This window comes from Pipistrellus hanaki (assembly GCF_964339955.1).
Source record: "Pipistrellus hanaki genome assembly, chromosome: 17".
In the NCBI taxonomy this organism is placed as follows: Eukaryota; Metazoa; Chordata; class Mammalia; order Chiroptera; family Vespertilionidae; genus Pipistrellus; species Pipistrellus hanaki.
Genome location: NC_140519.1, coordinates 6098888 through 6119103, shown reverse-complemented (window position 1 = coordinate 6119103; position 20216 = coordinate 6098888). Strand labels below are relative to the sequence as shown.

Below are 20216 nucleotides of genomic sequence, written 5' to 3'. Positions count from 1 at the left end.
AACTGAAATAAAGAATGTTTTATGGGGCTTCAACAGTAGAGTGGCAGATTCTGAGGATCAAATCAATTATTTGAAATATGAGGAAACAAAAAACATCCAATTAGAAGAGCAAGAATAAAAAAGAATCCAAGCACTAATGAAGATAGTATAAGCAGCCTCTGGGACAACTTCAAATGTCCCAACATTCACATTATGAGGGGTGCCAGAAGGAGAAGAGAGAGAGCAAGAAATAATGACAGAAAATTCCCCTACCTGGTGAAAGAAATAAATTTACAAGTCCAAGAAGTACAGAGAGTCCCAAACAAGAGGAACCCAAAGAGGCCCACACCAAGACACATCATAATTAAATGCCAACGGTTAAAGACAAAGAGAGAATCTTAAAAGCAGCAAGGGAAAAGCAGTTAAAAGAAAAAATATATAAACAATAAAATGATAATAAATACATATCTATCAACTGAATTTAAAAATCAAAATAAACAAACAAGAAATCTAATGAACAAAATAATCTGATAAATGAAATAGAATCAGAGACATGGAAACTTGGAACAGACTGATGAATCTCAGAGGGAAGGGGGAAAGGGGCGGGAAGAGATTAACCAAAGAATTTATATGCATCTATACATTACATATGGACACAAATAACCGGGTGTTGATGCCTTAGGGCAGAGTGGGAACTGGGTGGAGGGAAAAAGAGGGACAACTACAATACTCTTAACAATAAAGATTAATAAAACAAAAATAAATTTATTTTTTTTTTTTCAAAAATAAAATTTTATTTGGAGACAATCAAAACGCTTAGTTTAAAAAATGTTTCCAAATGTGGAATATTTCTTGACTTTGATTTAGAAGCTTCTGGAGCCCTTGAGCAATAAGCATGAATATATCTGAATGGACTTTATAGGGGACCTTTTAATTCTGTTCTGTTCTATTCTGTTCCATTCCATTCTACTCTGTTCTGTTCTACTTCGTTCCATTCTATTCCATTCATTTAAGATATGCTCCCTTCCATAAATATTTAGCTTCTCAACACCACCAAAAACACGGAAGAACATTATTTAGAACAATACGCTACAGCACCTATGCCAACCCCCCTCACTTCTGGGTCTCTGAGAGGGCCTGAACCACTGCAGACCACGTCCTGCACCTGCATTCCACTTCCTCCCTCCGGACGCTGACCCCGCTGATAAGAGTTTTGGCTGCGTTGAGGAAGTTCAAGCCTTTGATTAAAAGTGATGTTCCTGTGGCCTGCACTACTTTCCTTTCTCACACTCAGTGCCTGGCTGAAAAAAAAAGAGCTGGCATGCTCCCAGGCTCCACATTCCTCTATCAGGGACAGAAAGACTCCACGCGCCCAGATACACACCTCTGCAAACACTGCTGAGGATTTGGAGGGCCCCAGCGTTGAGGAAGGGGCTATGTCTTCAAGACCGTGGGCTTCGCTGATAGTCAAGAGGTGAAGGAGCTAGCCCAGAGCCACGGACTTAGACTTGCTTACAAGTAAGCTTTCAAACAGAAGAGGCATCCCTGAATTTTCTGAAACAAGAAAAACACACAAACCTGCAAAATGAGGGTAAGCTAGGGCTGTCCTACTCAGGTGTGAAGGGCCCTGAATGGCATGGGTTTCACTCTAATCATGGCTAGCACTGTGATTCACAGCCCATTGTTTTCTTTATATCACAGGCAGGTGTGGAAGTCAGTTCTCCAGCCTGGTCTTTTCCCTTAGCGATCAGTGCTAACAGAGAAATGGAGCTGCTGGCATGTGTGGTGGTTTCTTCCAGAATGGGCAAATGCTTGTTATTTCTGTATTGATTGAAATACCACTTAAAAACCATGTGTGACACATGAATGGGACAAAAATACTTCTTAATCCCTCTCTCCAAAAACACTTTCCCTATGCAACTGAAATGCTTCTTATGTGACAGCACGGCACCCAGGCCCACCTACACCACTGCCATAACCACAGCCACTGCCCTGGCTACCATCACAGCTTCCATCACGGCCTTCAACACAGCCTCCACCACAGCCACCACCACGGCCTCCACCACAGCCACCACCAAGGCCTCCACCATAGCTTCCACCACAGCCACCACCACAGCCTCCACCATGGCTTCCACCACAGCCACGTCATGACTTCCACTATAGGCACCACCACGGCCTCCACCACTACAATGGCCTCCGCTACCATGCCCGGACTTGCTGTAATTTTTGTGTTGTTCTGCTTTTGCCTAGAGCAGTGGTCAGCAAGCTGCAGCTCGAGAGCCACGGTTTGCCGCTCTGTTGACTAATGAGTTTGCCCACCACTGACCTAGACTCTCGATTCCAGTAATTACAGGCTGTTATTCCTTGTGATTAAGTCCCTATCCCAGTGGTTGGCAAACTCATCAGTCAATAGAGCTGCAGTCTGCCGACCACTGGCCCAGAGGGCCATTCACGTACCTCTCCACTTGACTTCTCCGTTCAGCCTTCAGACTTCGTGCCAACATCACTTACCCCGAAGCCTTCACTGACTCCCCTACACAGTTAATTCCCCCTCTCCTGGGCTCCCAGAACACACAGGCTGTGCTGCAAACACCTGCCTACATGTTTGTTCCCTGTGATGGACAGGTGACCACGGGAAGGTGCCGACGACGGGCAGGCTGCCGCGGAGCAGGCTCGCTTCCTGACCGTCCCCAGCCACCGGCCTGCTGGCCCGGCTATTGTTTGTGTTTGGAAAGCGGGCAGGTTTATTCCCATGATGCAGGCAGAATGCACGGGGCACTTGTTCTTTTCCAGCTGACCCTGGCGGGCCTCTCAGAACTTTACTGAGCGCGCAGGGCTGAGAGCACACCTGCTCGGTCAGAGCTGTGTGTGTGAGCATCCACATGGGGACAGCACTTCCTTTGCTGGTAGGTGGCTCTTGAGGGCCATCCCACATGGAAAGCCATGGCTGAGAAGGGAGCTGAGTGCCCTCGGCATGGACCCCTTGAAAAACACACTGTGTTAAGTGCTTCAGTGCATTATCCCTTGGAGCTTTAAGATCTACCTCTTGAAAATTAGGGGAGAAAAGCAATGTGGGGCTTCGCTGACAAGAACGCTGAAACTGCTAGAAATGAATAAAACTATTGGAGATGTACTTACATACGGCTGTACTTATATAACCCTGTCAACATCAGTGGGCACATGCCATGTAAATCAATCCTATATAATAAAAGGGTAATACACAAAGCGTAATATGCTAATGGTATATGGAGGCTGCTCAACCGCTCATTATGATGTGCAGTGACCACCAGGGGGGCAGACAGTTGATCGGTTGACCAGTCATTATGACGTGCAGTGACCACTACGGGGCAGATGCTCCGATACACCCTGGAGCCCTCCCTCGGTCCCTCCTGGGCCCCAATTGTGCACCAGTGGTGTCCCTCAGCCTGGCCTGCACCCTCTCACAATCCAGGATCCCTCAGGGGATGACGAAGAGCTGGTTTCAGCCCGATCCCACAGGCCACTCCCCTTGAGAGGGAGCCGGACGCAGGGCTCATGGCTGGTGAGCGAGCCTCTCCCGATCAAGACTGATTGGGCCGAGCCTGCAGCAGGCACAGTGGGGCCGGGATGAGCGGGAGTGGCAGGCAGGAGCTGCAGGTTGAGCTGGACTGTGTGTTTCAGCCCTATCCCTGCAGGCAACCCAGAGGGACTCCACCCGTGCATGAATTTGTGCACCGAGCCTCTAATGTTTAATAAAAAATGTTGCTACCCGTGACTGATAAACCTTAGTAATTTTTGTAGCAAATTTATCTAAAATGTATTAGTTACATCCTTACCTCTCTGTTGAGCATAACAAACCTTTACTGATGGTACAAGGTCCTGGGAATATTATTAAACTATAACAGAGTGATATGCTCCCAGTAGCTCTTTCCCACCACATTCAACAGATCCAGAGAATTAAAATGTAGGGTGTCCCCCCAAAAATGTATACACACACTTTGAATAATTATAAAGGTGGTGTTCATTAAAACACATTGCATTTTCAAAACTGAGCTATCAGCTGTGAAAGTGTGTCTACATTTGGGGGGACCCCTTGTGTATTGTCCCCCATGCTCACGTGCACAGAGTTTTAAACATGGAGAACATTTCCTCCACCTGCCCTCACTTCACACCTGTGCTCCCAGCACATGGAATTTCTTTAAAGATCTGCAATCCCATTTCTCTTCGTAGTAAACTGGAAACACGGATGCCATTTACTACTTGATCCTAGCCACGAAGCTTATGCTTAAAATGGCCCTCCTTTTTCAGAGAACAGCAGAAAGAAGATGTGGTGGGTAAGGAAGCAGATAAGGTTCAGCAAGCTTGTGCTTAGGCTGGCTTGGCGACTTAGCAGATCGTTAACCACGGCCAGGGCTCTACATTTCTCAAGTGAAAGCTGTCTTATGAATCCTTTACCTACACTGTCCTCGCATCTGTCACTCCATATCATTTGTCTGACTGCTCCTCCCACTGAACTGAACGCCTTATGCAGACCACATCATACTCTGTGTCCGGCGAAGCGGCTGGCATAGAGCAGGCACTGAAGGAATGAGATATCTGGATGCTCCCAGACAAAAGTGGCAGCAGAAGAAATTTATTTAATTACTAGAGGCCCTTTGCATGATATTCGTGCAAGAATAGGCCTTCCTTTCCCTGGCTTCACTCCCAGCCGCCTGGGAGCTGGCAAGTCCTCGCTCCCAGCCCAGCCCAGGAGCCGGCAAGCCAGAGCACCGCTCCTATAGGTCCCTCTACTGCACCCCCTCCCACTCATAGCAGGCATCCCGCCCTTCCTAGCCTCGCCATGTCTGCCATCTATGCAAATTAACCTGCCATCTTTGTTGGGTTAATTTGCATAATAACTCCTGATTAGCTGTGGGTATAGCAGAGGTACAGTCAATTTACATGTTTGTCTTTTATTAGGTAAGATTCACCTACTCCATTAATCGTGTCTCTTGGTGGGCCTGCATCTTTAGTTTTAATAAAGTGTAATTTATCCATTTTTCCCCTTTTAGAACTAGTGCTTTCTGTCCTTGTCTAAAATCCTTTGCCTTCCTTAGGTTGCCAAGATTTTTCTCTTCTATTTTCTTCAAGAAGCTTTATAACAGTTTCAGTTTTTACATTTATAACCATGATTCATTTTGAATTAATTTTTGTGTATGGCTGCAAGGTAGGGGAAGGATGTGTTTCTATTTTCCTCCTATATGGATAGTCTTCCTAGGACTGTTGGTTGAAAGAAACTTTTCCGCTGAATTGATTTGGTGCCTTTCTTGAACCACATCGGTGTGAGTTTACTCAGGGCCTCTATTCTGCTGCATGAATCCATCTGTGCACCCTGTTACAAGCTTTCTAGATTGCTCTCACCTCATAGAGAGTAGAGTAAATCCTCCAATTTTGTTCTTATTTTTTCGTAAGTTTTCTATTACAGTTATTCTGCATTCCCATAGACATCTACTCAAAGTCCTGCTAACATTTTGATTGGGATGGTGTTGAACCTATAAAACCAGTTTGTGAAGAACTGACATCTTAATCATATTGAGTTTGCTAAATGAACATGGTCTATCAATTCATTTATTTAATTCTTTGTTAGTCATTCTCACCCATGTCAGAGATTTCACACATCTATTTTTTGTATATTTTATTCCCGAGTGTTTGGTTTTTGATACCGTTGTAAAAATATTTTTTAAATTTTATTTTCCAAATGCAGTGCATGAAATTTTTTTTGTTTTGTTTTTGTAAACTGATCATATATACTGTGGCTTTGCTAAATTCACTGATCAGTTCTACTGGTTTTATTGATCACTTAGTGTTTCCTCTGTAAGTGATATCATCTGCAAATAGAGACAATGTGACTTTCTTTTTTCCTAATTTTTATGCCTTTCATTTATTTTTCTTGCCTTGTCACACTGGCCAGCCCTCCAGGGCAATGTTGTCTAAAAGAGCACACATACCTCGGATGTATTAGAAACGCAAAGAGGACCCTCTGCTCCCCATCTGTAAACCCTCCGTGGGCCTTTCAGACCTCCCAGTGGCAGCTCCTTTGTAGCCAACCACCTTTCCCCACTCTAAGATGCGATGGCGTTCAGTACATCTTCCTCCCTTTTCTGAGATCATTTATATTTGATGAAACAAGACTGCTTTTCTTTCAGATACTCTCACATACTTATTTGTATAAGTTCAAGAACTTCATTCTAATATTTCCATTATTTTTCTAATACTCTGTTAACCTACTTCTGTGCTGCAAGTATGTGAACCTGCTAATTGAGAACATTTTCAAAAGCTTGTATTTTTAAAAAACTATCCTTTAAACTAACCCTGGGTCCTAACCTAAATTAACAGAAATTCGTGAGGTACGGTCTTCAGTAGGCACTTGCATCTGGTTTGTAAAGCATGTGCCAGCGACAGGGAAGTATTTATGACAACCCATAAAAATTATATCACAGCGCTCCTGTCCTTCAACTCCCACTGCTGGTTAGGTCCCAATTCCAATTATTTTTAAAATCTGTTGTTCCAAATGTTCTCTAAAATGTTTGACAAATATCTATGTCATTTGGAATATAATTACCTCACATATTTTCCCCTCACAGAAACTGCTCTAAATCTTCCCTGGGGCTTATTTTCCGCATCTATAAGATAGCAATAACAATATCTACCTCCCAAATGACCAGGAAGGTCAGGTGAAGTTGGTGACGAGGGCCCTCTAGAAATACAATGTATTAAATGGTGGGTGACACTGAAATAGGCACTGGACAATACCCAATAAAGGCATTCAGTGCTCCAAATGCTGACCCCCTTTATCTGCAATAACTGTTGACAGATTATTGCATCCTCGGATCCCAGTGAATCTATCCACTCTTCTCATTCAGAGTATTCTGATACGTTCAGTCTTCTTCCTTAATAGTGGAAAACACAGTATTAAACCCACTTTCCTGGGTATAAACACCTGTGAGTCTCACGGCTCCCATCCTCCCATTAGACCTACCGACCTACTGAGAAAAAGTGTGTTTTCACCTGTTTTTAAACTCCACACATGATGTACAAGTGAAAATTTACTACATGAAATACTCCTTTTAAAAATGTTTTCTGCCGAAACCGGTTTGGCTCAGTGGATAGAGCATTGGCCTGCAGACTGAAGGGTCCCGGGTTCGATTCCGGTCAAGGGCATGTACCCTGGTTGCGGGCACATCCAGGGGGGGCGGGGGATGCAGGAGGCAGCTGATCAATGTTTCTCTATGTTTCTAACTCTCTATCCCTCTCCCTTTCTCTTTGTAAAAAATCAATAAAGTATATTTTTAAAAAATGTTTTCTAAAATGTTTTTAGTGTGTGTGTGTGTGTGTGTGTTGTAGAGAGTGAGAAAGGAAGAGGGAGAGCGAAACATGCATGATCGAAAACATCAACATCGGTCTGCTGCCTCCTGTCCAATCAACAGCGACCTCTTGGTGCACAGAACTTCGTCCAGCAGCGGGGCCACCCGGCCAGGCTGAAACACTCCTTTTTAAAGGAGACAGACAGTGAAGAAATCACCAGCTCATGAGGAAAACATTTCCAAGCCTCCATGACCCACTAACAACATTTTAACTCCGTGCACGTGTGACAATGTATTTCTTTAATAATGCAGTTTCATTGTTTATCCCCAGTATAAACCACTTACCCGTGGACCTCCCATTTGGAAAAATAATTATAAGCCAGTGTTTCCCAAAATGCATCCCAAGGGGATGCAGCTCTGGAAAAAGCTCCTTACTACGATCAGTAATACTAAGTATGACCAAGCCACCTCCTTGGAAATGCGGCAGGCTCTCGGCCTCTACGGTCAGTGACTTCATTTTGTTTCCATCCGCGCCTGAAGATATGTTTTCATTTACTTTAGAGAGAAAGAGAGGGAGGGAGGGAGGGAAGGAGGGAGGGGGAGGGAGGGAGGGAGGGAAGGAGGAAGAAAGGGAAGAGGGAGAGAGGGAGGGTGGAAGGAGGGAGGGAGGGAGGGAAGTCAGTGTGAGAGAGAACCATGGATTGGTTGCCTCCTGTACACCCCCTGACCAGGGAGGGATCGAACGTGCAACCAGGAATGTGCCCTGACTCGAACTGGCACCCTTGCTGGTGCACTGGACAACCCCCGCCAGGGCCGTCTCTAGGTGCACAGGTGCTGTACCCTCTCCCGGTGGCTCTGCAGTAACATGCTGTCTGACTGTAGAAATCTGTCTCTCACTCAGTGGCATTTCCGGGCCGTTTCGCACAGAGCCCTCCCCTCCCCTGCCGCGGTCTCCCCAAAGGGTATGCCCCGTTCCCAGGAACTCCCGCTCGGCACCGCCTGCCTGCCCACAGGACAAAGAGGGCTGCTTCACCAACACCAGGCAGCAGCCCTCGCACCGAGAGGAGCCGGGGGTGGGGGAGGGCAAGCCCAGGCCTCGGGCTGGGGGGAAGGTGGGGCCACGGCGGCTTTCAGGGACACGCATCCCCGTGTGCGCTCCTCTGCCGGAGGAGGCAGCCAGCGTGCTTGCCGTGGGAGGTGCAGAGCTGCAGCGGACAGCGAGAGGCAGAGGCCTAGTCCTCTTCGCACAGCGGCGGTGGCTCCGGCCTCCTCCGGAGCTGAAGGCTGAAGGGAAGCGGGAGCTTCCCACCCCAGGGCCCCCAGAGCTCAGCGGGAAGCCACCCCCTCCCCCGCCCTGCACCCAGGAGGAGGCTGGAACAGTCACCATGACTGTGGATCTCAAACAAAACTCCACAAAAGCTTTCCTTCCGAAGCCACGAAGGACATAAACTGCCAGCAGGTGTTTGTTTATTATCCTGCAGGAGCCCCGGTATGCTCCATGGAGGAGGCTGAAGGACACCCCAGGTGGAGGTGAGGGCACTGGAGCCTGGCGTTAGGAGCCTGAGGAGGCCCAGCAGCGGGGAGAAGCCGGCACTGCACCCAGAGCCTGTGCTCTGTTCCCGGGTCCGAGCAGCAGCGGCGGCAGTGGCTGGGGGCCGCGGTCACTCTGTGCTCAGGCCTGCTCCCTCCTTCTCTCTCATGAGCCCACAGCCAAGGGCAGAACAACGACCTAGCATGACCCCATCTGTGGGGTTCCTCACACGGTATTTCAAGGCACAGACTCCTTTAGAAAATGTACTGAATCTAGAAGGTAGGCGCACTTCTGATGCTCACTGGCTCTGACTGGCCATGCCCGTTAGTCCCACGTCAGGGGAGGTGCCCGGTGCAGCTGGGCGACACGGAGCCGCCCTCAGAGCAGCTCCCAGCCGGGCCTGGCAGCGCCGGCACCTCCAGGCTGTGCCTCCCGGCGTCCTGCACGAGGGAAACCCCCTTGTCCACCACCGCACACTTCTTAGCCCAGCACGACAGCCTCTCCTTCCAGACTGGAGCAAGCCTGTTTGCCCTCGGACCGTAACACTGGAGTTTCCACAACAGAATCTTCAACAAAGTGTCAGGATGTCATCACTCTGATTTCGATCAGCCAATCTCAGTGTTACACTAGCGGCCTGGAGCACGGATTGGTGCACACTGAAAGAAAATTAGTTAGAAGGTGGCCAGTGGGGCAGGATTGGGCAAGATGGGCTGGACACCCCCTGGAGCCAACCTCCCGGGGTCCCACCCCAGCAGCTCACCGAGGTCTGCGGTCACCACGGCTCGGCAGCACATGAGGTTCAGGCCGACAGTGCTCCAGCAACAACAACGCCCATGGCCGAAGGTGGAATCACGTGGCCCTCGAGGAATCGGGCTCCCTCCTCTCTGGTTCCAGGTGCATCACCCGAGTACTGCCACTGCCAAGTCACACACTCGCAGCTCCTGCACGGAGCTTCTGCCCCCTGGTGATCAGTGCATGTCACAGCGACTGGTCATTCCGCCATTTGGCAGATTTGCATATTCGCCTTTTATTACGTAGGATTCCCTCCGATCCAGTAAATGAGAGCAGCCATTTGCCGGCTTCCAGGGTCGAAGGTCATCCCTCACCCGCCATGCAGGAACCATCTCCTGGCCAGGCCGCACCCGCTTCTTCACACAGGGTGTTTGGCTGCAATAGTTTCAGGGGACATCTCACAATTACATCCCAAAGTGTGGGAACCAACTAACTCTCTCGGCAGAGCTAATCCTGATGGGGGGATGGGGGCGGGAGGAATACAGAGAGAGGGAACTCAGAACCTCCTTCTAGACAGCTTGTCAGGAATTCGTTAGGGGGGAGGCCCGCCTTATCACTGCTTCTCCCCGAGTCTCGGGACGGACAGAAACACAGCAGCAAACCCCGAGAAAACCATCCCGTATGAGGGCTTGGATTTGGCTGGCCCGGAAGGCGGTGAGGTCTCCACTATGCCCCAGGCTTCAGGAGGTCTCCCGCACACTGTGCACTGGCCTCCCCGTGAGACGGCCAGGGCACGGAGGGCACGTGTCCCTGGGACAGGCCGGCGGCTCCACGCAGGCGAGACGCTCCGACAGCTCACAGCGTGGAGGGCAGGGAAGCTCGAGGGGAGGACACGGGAATCTGGCGGGCACAGGCTCAGTAAGGGCGAGGCCGGGCGTGAAGGGGTCAAACACACACACACACACACACACACACACACACACACACACACACGGCACTGTGGCTCCCTCCGGCTCCCTCGCTCTGGGGCAGAGCAGCCACAGCCAGCAGCAGCACAGCCCGGGGAAGGCGCTCGCTAAGGGCTGATACCACCTCCTCTGTCGGCCGGCTCACCGGAGGCACAAGGACATGGAAATGGGAGCCTGCCCACCCGTAGGAACTGCGGAAAGTGGGGAGCCCTGGCCGGGCAGGGGTCACCGAAGGTCCGCCCATCGGATGGCAATCAGGGGAGCTGCCTCTGTCTGAGGGGCTTCACAGAAGGAAGAACTTTCCAAACATAGAAGCCGATTAGCCCTGGTAGACCATCTGAGAAAACGGTGATTCCCCCCCCCCCCCCGTGAAAACTGAGGGAGTGGAGCGCAGATCGTGCCGGACCCAGGGAGCTAACCCGGTGAGGAGGGTGATCCTGGGGGCTGGCAGACCAGGGCACTGACCCTGCCCTGCCCCCCGGCTGGTCAGCAGCCCCAGCTGGACGGCCTCACCTTCCGTGTCCCCAGTGAGGGCCCTGGATTGCTAGATCCTCTGTTTGCCTGCCAGCCCGGCGGTGAATGACAACTTTGTCTGGTGTCTTAAGCACATGCTTTCCTCTGCAGCCAACACAGACCCTTTGCAAGACACATGCTTGTTAGCAAATTGGAATTCAGTGTTTGCGGCACAGTCCCTGCCAACGGCGAGTACCGTCATCTGCTCTTCAGGAGCCGGGCTAACAGCTGGCCAGCCATCCCCGGAGAGCCGGATCCCGTCCCGTTACTACTTACCGAGCGTCGGCGGTGGGAACCGGGGCATCTAGCATCTCATGTAAAAGCCTTCCTTCCCAGCTTTTCTCTGGAGGGAATCTCGACAGACTGCCTGCCTAGCCATCTTTCCTGTCGGGTTTTTCCTAAACGTATCCCAGTCAATGATCAATCCCTTCGGATGCTCTGGTTCTGGTCCCTGAACGAAGCCATTAGCATCGCAGAGCACAGTCCTGGCCCGTTATCTCAGCCCCCACTGTGTGGCCGTCTCCGAGTGGCTCTGTATGAGAGAACCCTTCCTCCCTCTGTACGGTCCTTCTTAAAATTAAACTCTGGTTGAAGACCTGGTTGACTGCCACTCAGTGTTTCTTACACAGGGCCAGGAGGTTAGTCTTCCCTTTGGTGGGTGAGCGGAGGTTCAGTGTGCAAATTTTCTTAGGCCAGAAACTGAAAACCACACCACACAGCGTTCCTCCTGCTGCCTCGTGATAGCTCCCAGGCAAGCGTCTCAGCTACTTACTAGCATGTATTCCTCGATGTCCTTGGCAATCCCAAATCCTCCTGGAAATAAAGGGGCATCTGCATCCCACACAGCCCTGGGGAGAGCGCGGAGATCCCAGTGCGGTGACTGAAAGCACGGGCTGTGGGTGGACATCCGCCGCCATCGCCACGCGGTGGGTCCCTCGGCGGGAGAACCGGGCCTCGGGCCCCCAGGCATGCTGTCTGGTGAGCTCCTCCTGCGTGCAGCCGCTCAGGGCAGCTCCCGGCTCAAGCAGTCAGCAAACATTCATTTGCAATCACGTCACTTTGGAACCCAAACTGTCCTACGTTTCCTTCCCATTCTCCTGTGGATTGTATGGGTTTACTCTGTTTTCTCCGATCCACTGACCCAAGCATGACTCTGTCACCGCCCCTCACCCCTTCCTGTCCTCCCTTTTCTTAGAGCCCACTCCTGTGGTTACGGTCACAGCTGGGCCACTGCTCACGCACCTGGCTGAGCCCCATCTCTGCTGAATCCAGCTGTCTGCTTTGTGTACGAGGCAGCGAAGCAGGCATGCTCTGCGGTTACCCTTCCTGGCTCAGCCCCGTTCTGCCGCTCAGCACCTGTGTCTTTAAGGGAACTGCTCATCACTTCTGCAAAGTGAGGATGATGGGGATGATGTCGATGACTCGTGGGTGTGTAATCGAGTTTAAACGAGAATGTGCACTTAGACTTGAGCTGGCCATACTAGGTATGTGATGCCTTCAGCTGGACTTCGGGTCTCCCTCACCCTCCGCCAACGACCTTCCTCTCTGCTGCGCGGGGGAAACAGGCCACCGGCCCAGAACCACTTCCTCCGACCATCACCGACATATAACCACCCACTCCCTGTCTCCACCTTCTCTCTAATTCAATGAGCAAAGGGCTCTGGCTCCGTCCCAGGCCAACCCCTGTCCAGGGGTACAGGTCCCCTCCCCTGCGGCTTTTCCAAGGACCGTCACCCTGAAACTATCCCTCTTCTCTCTGCACCTTGGTTCCTCCCGAAGGTGACCCCGACGATCCTTCGCTCCGGTATCCGTGCCTCGTGTGCCCCTTCCCCCACGTGTGAGTGGAACCCAGGAGTCACTGCGAACCAATAGCAAAGACGATGATCGTTTCATTGCTGCTGTGATTGCAGCGCAGTACACGAGCCTCCGGCTCTCCGGCAGACAGGAGGCTGGATGAAGCAGGCGGCCGTGTGGAGGAAGGCCACGGGAAGCAGCACTGGGGGTGGGAAGAGGGGGTCTAGAAGAAGCTGAAGGCAGCCTCCAGGTGACAGCCAGCTAGAAACTCGACCTTCAGACCCACAGATGCAAGGGACTGATTCTGCTGACAACCTGAGTGAGTTCACAGGGGAGCCCCTGCCCAGCCCAGCCTCCTGATGAGAACACAGCCCACCTAGCAGCCAGACTACAGCCTGTGACACAGCATAGACCCAGGGAAACTGAGCCTGGACTCCTAACCCTAGACACCGCGACCACTGTTGTAAGTCAAAAAGTTTGTGGTACTTTGTTACACCGCAATGGAAACCAAACACACTTGCTTTGGACCAGATTTTCCCATCATGCACTAGCATCGCCTGTATCCTGTGAAAATAAGTCTGGACCATATGCCCCCCAAATGCTCCGCTTCTCTCTGCTCTCCTTTCCAGCAAAACTTGTAAACAGTTTTCCATATGCGTCCTCACCTCCATTCACTGCTCAGCCCACGCTAGTCACATCACTGACCACATTTTCTTGGTCAAGGACACCAAGTCCCACATTATCGAATCGGAACGAGCATGGCTCCGTCCTTATCTTGTTCACCATCCCAGCAGAATTCAGCACCACTCAGCACACCCCATTTTCAGAGCTATTTCGCTCGGCCGGCTGGCTTTCACATTTCCCAGTTACCATCACTCATGGTTGCTGCCTCCTCCTCCTCCTCCTAACTCCCAGACCGGCTTCCCGAGCAGTGCTGAGCCGCAGGGTCTGGCCCAGGCTCCCTCTCTAGGCCTGTCTCACTTCCTTTCTAACTAGTTTCAAGCGACATCAACATGCTGGCGGCTCCCAAATATCTCTCTCCAGCCCTGACCTCTCTCCCCTCCGTCCCACATCCTGCAGCCACCTGCCCCATTCCAGCTTCCATGTGGATGTCTGACTGTCATCTCAGACATAATATGTCCGAAACAGGACTCTTTTCCCTTCAAAAATCCGTTGTTCTCCCAATCACAGCAAATAGCACATCCAACCCGCCTTCCCATCGGGCCTCACCCTGCGTTCTCTTCCCTCCCCTCCTGCTCTCGCATCTGCAAGTTCTAGAGAGTCCTCTGTCACAATGGACCCTGACTCCGTCCACTCCTCTCGCACTCCCTCTGCCACCTGGAGCGTGCCCCCACCTCCCGCTTGGACGATGGCCACCTGGCTGTCTCTCCCTGCTGTCCACACGGCATGGCCTTTTAAGAACACAAGTCACCTCGTATGCCGTTACTGCTTAGAACGTTCCAGTCTTCACCCCCTACCTCAGAAGGCCCCCTGGGCTCTAAGCTGCTGCCCCCACCTGCCTCCCTGGCGCATCTCAACCCACCAAGTCCACACCTTTCCTCCTCCCCACGTTAACACTTTTGCCATTGCCATTCCTTCCCTCTGGAAAGATCTTCTCCAGCTGTGGCACGGATCTCAGATCGAAATCCCCGCCTCAGGGAGGTCTTCCCCATAAAGCGTTCCCCTCTTCCTCCTCGTTCGTGAGGTACACCACTTCCCCCTCATTGTGCAGCACCCTCCACTCCCAAGCTCCCTGCTTCGCATCTTTGCTTGTTGCTATGATTCCTCTAATCAGAGGTGAGTATATGAAGGTGCTTACTTCTGTGTTCTAGAGTAGCACCTGGCACATTGTGGGTGTTCAATATATATTTGAGTAAACAAGTGCATATGTGTATACACACACACACACACACACATACATCGAATGGCCAGATTAATATGATCTCTGAATGCATAATAATCTGGCCACTCAGTGTGTGTATGCCAACCTGGCCAGAGGAAAGGGATATGGGTGGTTGGCCGGCCTGCCTGCTGGTCGCACTCCTGGTCAAGGGAACAATTTGCACATTAGCCTTTTATTATATAGAATATACACTGAGTGGCCAGATTATTATGATCTGTGTGTGTGTGTGTGTGTGTGTGTGTGTGTGTATAATACATATATACACAGGGGTGGGCAAAAGTAGGTATATAGTTGTGAGTATGCAAAACAGAGTTAATAAAGCTATTATAATCATCATAACCTGCATGTCTTTTTCCATGCCAATGAATGTAAACCTACTTTTGCCCACCCCTACATATACATATATCTATGAAATTGACATTGTTATATGCACTTATATTGCATATAATAAAATGTCCCATTATATTCCATTGGAAAATCTCTTTAGATGCAATGTCAAGATGGCTGAAAAGCAGTATGAACTTATACAAATTATACCTCAAACAGCTCAACTATCCTAACCAAGACATCTAGAATAAAAGGTAATATGCTAATTAGACCAGACGTCCTTCCGGACGTCCTTCCGAATGTCCTTCCGGATGAAGCCGGGGCCAGAGGGAAACCAGCCTGGTCCCCGATGCCTGTGGGCAGCTGGAGGAGGGAAGCAGCCCGGGTCCCAGGTGCCAGAGGGAAGGAAGACCTCCTCTTGCAGAATTTTTGTGCATCGAGCCTCTAGCTACAAAATAAAACCCACTTTGAAATAATGTAACAGAGATGTGTTAGATGTGAAAAATATTTTTGATAATGTAAATTACCACTACAGTTATTCTGTTTTTATAGATTTGATTTTTGCCCCTACATTGCATTTGCTTAGAAGACAAACCACGAACTATTGTATAATTGTTTTCTATCACAAATTGTGCAAAGCACTGTTCAAACCACAAGGCACATTTTCAGGACTTCTGCAAGAAAATACAAAATATTCACTCCTCCTCCTCCTCGGTGTCCTGGTGTCAGGGGACTGACGGCCATGCCCAGCAGGGTCCTACGGCCCTCAGTGCAGGAACAGCCGTGGTAGAGTGTGGTTATGGTCTGGGTTCCAACAAGCAACTGTCAGAACCCTTCCCCATGACTACTTGCTGGAAATCCCTCCCTCCCAGAGAGATGCTTGCGGGTGGTCTCAGAAAGAAACCCGTGGCCATGCCAACACAGGAGCTGTCCTGATCCTCCTAAGGTTTCTTTGCAACTACAATGTCATGCTTTGAGGGGCTGACTTTTACGCAAGCCCCTGCAAAAATAATATATATATTTATATTTATCTATTAAACTCGCTAGTTTCCTCCCTCGAAGGTCGGTTACCTTCTGAAACCTCCAGCCAGCAGGCCTGCAGGTGGCTGAGGCCACTGCGAGAAAAGCCCTCCCTTCCCACTTGCTGCCTCCAAACTTCTTAGCAACACACACTGTGCGAACCGCGGCGCCGGCTGGGCCAATCGCAGGCCCGGGAGCAGCCAGGCGGTTGTGTAATCACCCACCCCTTCCCGCCCATCACCCACCCCTTCCCTCCCGAGTACAAGCCCAGCCTCCCGGCTCCAGGCTCCGGACCGCGCTGGGTCCTCCGCACACACCCACTGCGCTCCCGTGCCAGACCCACCCTGCCCCCTATGTCCCCCATTTCCCCCTTTTGCCCATTTGCAGCTTGGAGGAGGGAAAGAAGCCAAAATGCCAAACCATGTCCAGTTAAACAGGGAGGGCAGGGGGCCCCGCCAAGGCTGCCGCAAAACGCACGTAGAACCCGCGGGCTCGGCGGCGGCCGCCCGGCTCCCGCTCCCCCCGGCGCCGGCGGTGGACACTCGGCGGCGATTGTTCCCGGAGAGCCGGGCCGGCGGGCGGGACGGGCTGCGGGCCGGGAGCCAGAAGCCAGCCCGGCCTTCCCGGCCCGGACCCGGGGCCACCCCGCTGCCCCAACAAGAGCGCGTCCCCCTCCGGCCTCGCCGTCCCCGCGGCACAGCCCGCGCCCGCCTGTCCCGGCGCCAAGTTCCCAGCGCACCGGACAGGTGGCCGTTCCCGCGCCGCCAGGCCCTCCCGGTGGGAGGGGCAGCCGCCCGGAGCCCGGAGCCCGGAGCCCGGAGCCCGGAGCCCGGAGCCCGGAGCCCGGAGCCCGGAGCCCGGAGCCCGGAGCCCGCCGGGCTGAGCGACCCCCGCCCCGGCCCGCGCCCCGCCCCCGGCCCGCCCGCCCCGCCGCCCGCACGCACCTTCCCCGCGCCCCGCGCCAGGCCCCGGGGCACCGCGCGGCCGGGGCCCGGCGGCGGGAAGCGCTCCTCGCCGTCCTCGTCCTCGTCGCCGTCCGCCTCAATGACTCCCTCCTCGTCCTCGTCCTCGTCCTCGTCCCCGTCCTCCGCGCCCCCGCGGGGCCTCTCCGGCGGCCGCCCGCGCCCCCGCCGCCGGCCGGCGCCCTCCTCCTCCTCGTCCTCCCCGCCCAGCAGCAGCAGCGCGGGCGACAGGGCGGCCCCGGCGGCCCGAGGGGGGCCGGGCCCCGCGCTCCGGGGCGGCGGCGGCCTCCCGCTCTCGGGCGCCGGGCCCGGCGGGGGCAGCGCGGGGCCCCCGCGGCGGCCGCCCAGGCTGGAGCGCTTGGCCAGGCGGCGCGCCTGCATGTCTGCCGGGGCTCCGCGCCGCCCGCCGGTGCACGGTGCGGGGCTACGGCGGGGAGGGGGCGGTGTGAGCCCGCCGGGTGCACGGGCCGCCGGTGCACGGAGCGGGGCTACGGCGGGGAGGGGGCGGGTGTGAGCGAGCCGCGCGCCGCCGCCGCCGCCGCCCCGGAGCCGCGGGCCGCGCTGCGCCCCATGCGGCCGGCGGCCGGGCCGCGCCTCTCGGGCCTGCAGCGGCCGCGGGGCGCGAGCTGTGGGCGCCGCCGCCGCCGCCGCCGCCACGCGCCCTGGGTCCCCGCGCCCGCAAAACCCGGACTGGATTCCTCCCGGACCCGAGACCTCCAGATCCAGATCCTGGGCCTCTGCGCGCCGCGCGCTGCGCCCCGCGCCCTCCTCCCCCTCCCCACCCCGCGTCCCCGCCCGGAGTAGGGGCGGGAGGACCTGTGGACAGAGGACCGCGCGCTCCTCTACAACTGGGCTTCGGGTCCCAGTCAGACTGAAGGAAGAGGTTTGCCCCCGCAATTTCATTTGAATGGTCTCTGCAGTGCGGGGACTGATCCAGAGCCTCTGTGACATCTGGAATGGTGTCCCCATCCGAGATGGGGGGTCAACCCTAAGAGGGGTTCTTGAAGCACTTCCATGGCGCGGTCTGCCCACCGGCCAGGCTCTGCGCGCACCGGGAGGCCTGGCTCCAGCTCCCTCCCTGCCCCGCAGGCCCAGCTGCTTTGTGTGCCCTCCCCCCCCCCCCCCCCCCACAGTGAGGGGCGCTGGCACTGTCGGCGCCTTTGCAGAAAGAAGCAGGATGGCCAGTTCCAAACTGCTTGACTTGGTTATTTTTAAAAAATTAGTCTGAAGTGAGATCAAGTCTGGAGACCAAGCACCTACCCTGTTTGCCATGTGACTGATGCACTCGCTTTCTAAGGATTTGGGGTGTGGCACAGAAAGTCACCTGTCACCGTGTGAGGTGAGGCTATTTGGGAAGCCACACTCTGTATTCACAGCAGGTGCCCAATTCCACCTCTGTGGGTGAGGGCTGGGGCACGGACCTCCCCAGCTCTCCGCAGGCGCAGGGCCTCGCCCTCCGCCCTCCGCCCTCTCCTGTAATTACTGGGGATTTAACACCACACCCCGACACCCCTGAAGGAACTCCTTACCTAGGCTCCCTGCAGCGTCTCCCAGCTGTGGCACGGGGATGATGGCAAGGATTCTAAAAAGGAATTTGTTCTCCCTGAATCAGATGAGCTTCCTGCTAGGCCTATTTCAGATAATGACACTCTCATTTTACCCATTCAGCCCAAAATAGCAGAGCATTTTAACTGCCTTCTCTTAGGTATCCCCAGAGGCAGCTGCCCATCCACCCTTCCCCTCCATTAACAAACCTCCCACAGTGTCCGGGCTACCAACGGAGTGGAAGTTTGGGACCAGCTCTCTCCACCCACTTCCTCAAGCACGCCCTCCCTGGACCTCCCCGCATGCCAGCACCTGGCTCCTTTTCCCAGGACCAGTCAGATCAGGGCATTTTCCAGTTGAACTGTTCATTCCTAAATACTGCATTTAAGACTTCAGAGAGTGAGGAGGGCTCCCCGGACTGCTAACGGGCGCAGGCAGGGCTGAGGGGACTCTCCCCACCCCCCCCGCCCCGAGTGCACCAATGCCATGCACCAGGCCTCTAGTCAATAAACAAAAACGAAAGCACAAAGAATGGCCACCATTTCAATTGGTCAGTTTGGGCGGTGATTTTAGAGATGGACAGCAGGTCTTCTCTGACCAGAGAAACAGATCGCCAGGGCTCGGCTGCTGGGTGCAGCAGTGGCGGAGCGCAAAGGTGTGAGCTGAGTGGGGGCGGGCCGGGCTCCCAGTCCCTGCTCAGGAACTCACCAGCTCTATGTACTCACTCATCCTTCCTCTGTGCCTCAGTTTCCCCGTCGGTGAAATACAGATCCTAGCAGTCCTCATGTAATAAAGAAGTTGTTTTGTAGGACGATGGGTTAATGTGTGTAGTCAGCTTGGAAGAGTACCTGGTACGGGTGGGTCTGTACAAAGGCTCATTATGTTGGGCATGTTGCTCTCGGTATGTGAGCAAGGTAGCCTGGGATACTCTCAAAGAATAACCAGTCAGCTCAGCACTGTCAATAAATAGCCACAGCATGCTTGTAATGTCCGACTACATCTCATCCAGGGGCTGTGGTCAGGCCAAGGATAAAGCTTTTTATGTCTGAAATGATCATAGATGAAAGAAAGTGTTTTCTTGCGAACCCACAGGGAAGACAAGATTAAGTGGGTTCATGGTTGGGGCTCGTGGTTGAGTGGAGGAAGTACTCATTCACACCATTGTCTTCTTTCAAAACTGCTGTGTATGTGCGGGGGCCCTGACCAGAGCATGCCGAAGGTTCAAGGCCTACTCCCCACGCGCCATACGCATGCGTGCAGGCAAGGGCACAGCAGGGTTACTATGTCAAAGGCCCCTTTGCCCTATGCGTGCACAAGGGCAATGGCTCAGCAGTGGCAGGATACGTCCTGCACAAGCGCACCCTTAGGTAACCTGCTTATGTTAACACAGCTGGGGCATCACTAATGGGCACAAGGCCTCTTCCAATTGGGCATGTATATACGTTGCCACCAACCAGCCAGTTTGGGGCTGCTTTGTTCGTAATAAGCATGCCCCACCTACCTACGCTACGGTCACCCATGTGTTCTTCCTGCACTCAGAGGGGCAAGTTCCTAGCTGAGGAGTTTGCTCCCAACACTTGGTGTAGCCGGCAGGATTCTGGGTAAGTATCCTGTCCACCA

At 53.2% G+C, this 20216-nt stretch overlaps 1 protein-coding gene across 2 annotated transcripts in view; it reads right to left on the bottom strand.

Annotated features, from left to right (window-relative positions):
- Positions 1-17687, bottom strand: part of ZNF704 (zinc finger protein 704) — a 97406-nt gene extending 79719 nt beyond the window's left edge. The window contains exon 1 of one of the 2 annotated variants that reach the window (XM_084864317.1): positions 17034-17687. In XM_084864317.1, the coding sequence (XP_084720443.1) occupies positions 17034-17432 (399 nt within the window). In that variant the 5' untranslated portion in view covers positions 17433-17687. Of the gene's footprint in view, positions 1-11321; positions 11709-17033 lie in introns of those variants that run through there. The other variant, XM_084864318.1, reaches the window with a different exon arrangement.
- Positions 17688-20216: the final 2529 nt, after the last annotated feature.